Source organism: Lactuca virosa, chromosome 8, assembly GCF_052849685.1.
Source record: "Lactuca virosa cultivar CGN04683 chromosome 8, Lactuca_virosa_CGN04683_v6, whole genome shotgun sequence".
In the NCBI taxonomy this organism is placed as follows: domain Eukaryota; kingdom Viridiplantae; phylum Streptophyta; class Magnoliopsida; order Asterales; family Asteraceae; genus Lactuca; species Lactuca virosa.
Window position 1 is genome coordinate 96,773,230 of NC_136433.1, and position 6,617 is coordinate 96,779,846.

General features: G+C 35.3%; 1 protein-coding gene across 1 annotated transcript; it reads right to left on the reverse strand.

The window, feature by feature from the left end:
* Positions 1–4,256: 4,256 nt before the first annotated feature.
* Positions 4,257–6,284, reverse strand: LOC145133731 (putative histone H2A variant 1). Its single transcript, XM_079068694.1, has 3 exons — positions 6,172–6,284; positions 5,597–5,727; positions 4,257–4,785 (listed from the first exon to the last, which is right to left on the reverse strand). The coding sequence occupies exons 2-3, from the start codon at positions 5,717–5,719 to the stop codon at positions 4,489–4,491; spliced, it is 420 nt and encodes a 139-aa protein (XP_078924820.1). The 5' UTR covers positions 5,720–5,727; positions 6,172–6,284; the 3' UTR covers positions 4,257–4,488.
* Positions 6,285–6,617: the final 333 nt, after the last annotated feature.

Sequence of the window (6,617 nt, forward strand, 5' to 3'; positions counted from 1 at the left end):
AATCGGATCTTGGACACATAGAAAGGTCCAAAAGATTGTCAAGCTGAAGATGAGAGATTTGCTTGCTAGATCCTTGCTTCCTTCTTCCAACTTCTTCTTCTTTTGCTCCAAAAATACCACACTAGCTCACAAAATGAGAGGTAAGGATGATTGGGGTTCACAAGGGCCAATATGGGGGTTTGGAGGCTGATAAAAGATCAGCCCTATGGACTTAAGGAGATTATATAGGGTGCAAAACCCTAAAATTTAGGGTTTCTCATCCAGCCGCCAACACATCGAGTTTCCCTCACCAACTCGCCGTGTTGGTCCATAAAAATACGCGGCCCAAAAGTCCTTCAACACGTCGTGTTGAGGCTATCAACACGTCGTGTTCCAAAGGAAAAACATGCTTTAAGGAATAAATCTCATACCTGGGAATCGGGATGTTACAGTACGGTTGAACTTTATTTATTGTGATAGTCGTATTTTGTGATAGTCGTATTTTACTCGTATTGAGTTGGATTTTTGTGAAATTTATATTTCTGGAATCCCGGTAGCATATAGAATCGAAGTATTTTTACCTGCTCGCAAAGTGACATGGATTTTTGTGTACTTATTTTTGAGCCTATGATTTGATGTTAATAAGAGTGATGGTTGAAATATTAGGCGTTTATATGATTGCTTTATTGTGTTTTGATATTGGCTATCTACCGCGGCTAAAGATGTATTCTATGGGTTGTCACATCCTCCCCCTGTTGAAGCAAATTTTGTCCCTGAAATTCAACTTGTGGTGCATGACTTGAAGGCATTTGTTTGAGAGTGTCTTAATGGATTTTAACCTTTGAAATTATTCCTATGGCGTAATCTTAAAGAAGTATTCTCTCTTCTTAAGGTTTGTTTTTGAAATGAGGTTGGGAACCGTTTTGAGTTCTATCGTGTGGCTAGTGGTAATGTTCATATGTGTTTAATGTTCAACCCTTTATAGGTTCTAATTTTTGTCGGGGGTTTGTCGACTAGTGAAGGGTTGTGAGGTAGTTGGATGTGCATTCCTACTTCCAATTTCTTGTTATTCCCTTAGAGCTTACATGTCTAGGGTCATATTCCTATTTTGTTTTACATTAAGAGGAAACCTAAAGTTCTTATGATTAATCGTGCTAAGGTTCTCTTGAACCTATACTTTTTCGTTCCGCGATCTTGTCATTTCTATTTTATGAGTGCTAATGTGTTTACTTCGAGTTGTGGTTTCCCATTTCTGACTTAAATCGTTTCATGCTAGATGGCGTGGTCCTTCTTATTAGGTTATCTTTCGTTTAGATTCTTGACCTGTCTTAATTGGCTTTGGTAGAGTTTTCTCTGGGTTCTACTTCTAACCAAATGGTGGGAGTTCTCTTGAAATGTTGTTAAAATATAAAAGTAAAAAATTGTTAAAAATTGTTTAAATAACTTGAAGTAAAAAATTTAGATTTCGAAAATTAGAAATCATATGAAAAATCTTATTTTCAAACATTGTTAAAATATAAAAGTCAAATAAGAAAATCAAAATATTCGAAGTATACTTATACCAAAAATCAATTAAGTGATATTTCCACTTAAAATTTTAATTCATCTATAACTTTCGGGTTCACATATATGATAATTTAAGGTTATTTTTTATTTTGATTTGGGGGGTTTGAGGGTTTTGCTTGGTCACGACGCAATGATGGAGATCATCATGGCGCGGCCACATCATTTAAGTCACGACGCAGTCAGGTGTTGGACCGCTGCGCGGTGGCAGCTGCTCACAAAACCCTAAATTTTGGACTTTGGGCCCTATATAAGTGCACTAACCCTCTATGGTTTCTCATTCTTTAAGCCTCCATCCTTAGAAACGAAACCCTAACCCTAGAGTAAGAGAACCCCGAGTTTTGTTGCCATATTTGGTGTATTGGTGGTCTCTTGGAGAAGAAGGTGGTCATCCCATTGCTTGTTGAGGTCATTGTTGTTGAGATCTAACCTTCTAAGCATCTTCCAGACATCTTAAAGGTATAAAGTTCATAAATTTACATTATTTAATTGATTGTACATACTTTGAAGTCCTTTCTTGAGCATTTGAGGTTGGTTCTTGGAGTTTGAGCAACTCCAGGACTATTGATAGGAGTTTAGGTGGTTTCTGGACCTTTTGGTCCCATAAAGTTGAGAACTTGGTGTCCATTTCCAGCCATGCATGGACCTTGGATCATTTCATTTTGGACCCTTAGAAAAGTTATGTCTTTAGATCTCGGTTATTGAAGGTAATGAAATGGATAAAGTTGGAAACTTTATCTATGTAAGGTATGAATTGATCGAGAACTGAGCTTTAGATTTATGGACTTAGGGATTAAGATCTTAACGGAATAAGCTATTTTGGATCTTAATTGCAACTCGATGGGTATCAAGTCGAGACGCGAGTTGCGAGACCCAGTCGCGATGGTTTTGGCTTCAAGTGACCGCGACGTGACCAACAAGCTGGTCGCGACGCGGTGGTCCATGGACGTTGAAGTTTTTGACCAGTTTGACTTTTGGGCAGACTTGGAGGTTTTGAGTTATAGATCGAGGTTTGAGCATCTGTTTGGTCCATGTGGTACGTGTAGCTGACTCCGCATGACTTTGAGTATTGTTTTTTCAGCTCCTTGATTCAGGTGAGTCTTATCACTGTATTACTTATGACGTAGTTGCTATGACATGATTGTATGCTTAGCTAGACTAATAGAGTCTTGTATGTTGCTTGTATGTTTGCATGTTCTGTTGAAATAGACCTATTGGATTGAAACATACTCGTTTCGGTTGAAATAAACCTGTTGGGTTGAAACATACCTATTTTGGTTGAAACAAATCTATTAGGTTGAAACATACTCATTCAATTAAAATAGACCTGTTGGGTTGAAACATACTCATTCGGTTGAAATAGACATGTTGGGTTGAACATCCCCGATCGGTTGAAACATGCCCATTAGGTTGAAACGGGCACGTTATTGTTATAAGTTTTATCCGTGTCGTTTTCACATGTCATACACGAATACACAAAGAGAAATAAGTTTTATCTCAATTTTCTAGATGTATTCGTGTCGTGTATTCGTTTCCTGTCCTATCACACACAGATTCATCTATTCGTGTCTCGAATTGCGAATTCATGTATTTGTGTATTGAATTGTCAGATCTAATTATATTATAGAAACACCACCATATTTTTTTGGGTCATTGACGTCAATACCTTTAATAATAATATTAGAAGCAAAATATATACTCTCAAGAAAAAACTTCAAGCGGTACCGATGTTACCCTCCCTCCTAGAGGTTGAGGGTTCAAGTCTCATTGGAGACATAAGTGGTATTAAATGTAATTTAGGAGTAGTGTAGATTTGCCGTTCTAAAAAAAAAGAAAAACAAAAAAACTTCAGATTTTCTTTTTATATGTTAATTTATCATGAAGAACATCTTACTTTTCCAAGGTTCTAAAAGGCATGAGGCGTGACGTGGCGGCAAAGTCAAACCTAAAGCTTAACGAGTCATGACATTTTTCAAGGCGTGATGTAAGACGACGATTTTGTATTAATTGATAATTATATTACCACATAGATTTCTATCAAATATAACTAGTTTTTAGAAGTGTTATATCAACAACTAATAACAAAAACTTAACAAAAAACACAATATTTGTATGTCAGATTAGAAAATGCATAAAAAAACAAAAAAATATGTTTCAAACGAAAAAACATGCGTCATAACACACCATAATACGTCATGGCACGTCATATCACGCCTTACCACACGTCACGCCTAACAACAACGTTATGAGGCTTTTCGTAACGGTGAAGTTGCGCCTCACGCCATGACGCGCCTTTTAGAACACTGTTTTTTTTTTCAAAGATATGACTTTGGCTATCATTTACCATCTATTTTCATACCTAAAAATTCTATAAAACCAACTCATATATATTTAACACATATGTATGCAAAAAGATCTAAATATCCAAGACGTGAATCTCATTGGAGAATACAAAGATATTATCAATATATTGTTCTTTCTCAAATACAAACAATGTTTCTATTGCTTCATTTGTTTCATGTAATTCACAATTAAAATTTGTGTATTGATGTGGTTAATCAGGTTTAAAATTTTTGTATTTGTGTGCGTAATGTAACATTTTATAGAATTTACATTTGCTAATGTATCTATAGGTACAATAGGTACATCAAAATTCAACTCTATATTACTATCATCGAATAAAAAGATATAACTTAAATGAAGATAACTTTAGATGCTAGCACAAAGCCACCATGATAATTTAAGATAAAGAATGTAACAGAATCCAAAGATGATATGCAAGGAAGCCGATATACATGAATTCTACAAGATAAAAACTAAATAACATCAAAGTCAAACTACATAAATCCTTACCATAATCCAAGATCCTACAAACTAAAGCAGTCAATGGTAGTCAACTCAAGAGTGTTGTTGAAGAAGCCAAAATGGAACATCAACATCAACATCTCATTCTTTTGTGGTTTTGTTGATGAGGGACTTGTGAATGTGAGGAATGACACCACCTCCAGCAATCGTACCTTTGATGAGTGTGTCAAGCTCCTCGTCACCACGGATCGCCAGCTGTAAGTGACGTGGCGTGATCCTCTTCACCTTCAAATCCTTGCTGGCGTTTCCTGCCAGCTCAAGCACTTCAGCAGTCAAGTACTCCAGAATGGCGGCTGAGTAGACCGCAGCGGTGGCTCCCACACGTCCGTTGGCGGATGTTCGTGTTTTCAGATGCCGGTGAATTCTTCCCACCGGAAACTGCAAGTTGTATATATATATAAATAAATATTATCATTAACGAACAAACACCATCCAATAAGGGTAAAACGGTCATTTACTCGTATTCACACAATTATTTCATACCAATAAAGAAAGAAAGAGAGTTTGTGCATATATCACGTAACCCAGGCAACTGATAATGTTTACCTTTTTTAACAAAGTGTTGATCTAAAGTTACTTTCTTGACCATTAGTAATAATTAGAAAAAATTGATGATGGTTATTATGATCAGAAGATTATATATTATTTATTTTTTCACAGTTGGGAGGTTTTCTATGTGCTTGACAAATGACAAGTAATTATATACTTCATTTAACCATGCTCACAAGCAAACCTTAAGATTTTAGGATATTGAGGGAACATTAAAGCTTAATACTGATAACAGATTATAAGTGTTGCCAAAGAATAGATTCACTTTTAGCAAACAGTCACAAAAGTTAAACCAAACCAAGTAGTCTATATGATATAAAGTAGAAAACTTCACTAGTCTCTTAAAGATCCAAGTGACAGCCGAATTAAAGAGCACAACAAGGATTATGCTTCCCAGAACTGTAAAATTTCAGATAAATGTCCAATAAACTCTCCTCAACAAGTTCACTTCTTCAATTTCATATTACTGTTTAACTATGGATAGTTATTAGAATAGAATTATTTCAAAGTAATAGAACTACACTACTACAGAAAGATCTATGTCAATTTTGAATTTGAAAATTACTAGAATTCATTTATCAAACAGAAAAAAGTATGCTGTATGCAAATTTAGTGTATAATTGTTCTTCTATATGTATACCTGGAGACCAGCTCGAGAAGACCTGGAAGTTGGCCTCTTCTTATCTTTATCCTTGTTAGCTGCTGCAGCAGCTGCTGCAGTTGTTTTTCCAGCCAATAGACCCTTCCCACCCTTTCCCGCCATTTGTGCACCTGCAGAAGCAGGTCAAAGAGATGGAACCGAAAAATTATTACGGGGAATCTCTAAATGTACCATGAAATAAGTTATCTTGAAACAAATGAAGCCGTGTTATGTTCAAATCAGGGATCGAAACAGTCAACGAATCTGCTTATATGAGCAGATCTACCTAGGGTTACCGATATTTGAAAACAAATTAGCAGCTCTGAAAACCCTAAATCAAACATCGTAGTGAAATTATTTCTAATTAACTGAAAACACAAGGTAAAGTCACGTCTAAGACGCGAAGATACATAAATTGTACATAAAACCCTAAAAAAACATAACCCTCAACTTCAAGCCTCTTTTTTAACAGGAATTCGCTAATTCAGACAAAATTAGAAAACAAAACCATTACAGATTATAGCTTCAAACGAATTGAAAGGCGAATAGCAAGAGAAAAGAAGAGAAATTTTTACCTGAAAGTATTCAAAGACCGGAAAAAGAAACAGCGTAGCAGAAAGAACCGAAGAAGATAAGTCCCCGGTACTTTTATTCGTACTATGCTTTTCCAAACCTAGAATTTTATATATCAAGGGAAATTGTACAATACCTAATGCGTACTTACAAGTTACCAAAACGACTAGTGATATGAGAAGACGGAAATAATAAGCTTATTAGGTAAACTTTACGCTTTTTATTTATTTATTTATTTATTTTTTAAAATGATAAACTAATCTTGAACTCATAACCTTTCAAATTAAAAAACCACTCCTAATTATCAGTGTTATTCTATGAGAATTATTAAGAAATTAAGTTATTTAGTAATGCGAATACGTTCAACCTCACACAAATATTTTCATTTTCATGCATTCTCACTGATTCTTATTCATTTTTGTTCTCACCCATCGTTTTTCACTCATTT

What these genes read in the sequence shown, in the direction of transcription:
- LOC145133731 (XM_079068694.1), bottom strand. Translation starts at nt 5,719, where the DNA reads ATGGCGGGAAAGGGTGGGAAGGGTCTATTGGCTGGAAAAACAACTGCA. An exon ending in CTTCTCGAGCTGGTCTCCAG is followed by an intron (nt 4,786 to 5,596) that starts GTATACATATAG and finishes TACAACTTGCAG; the next exon opens with TTTCCGGTGGGAAGAATTCA.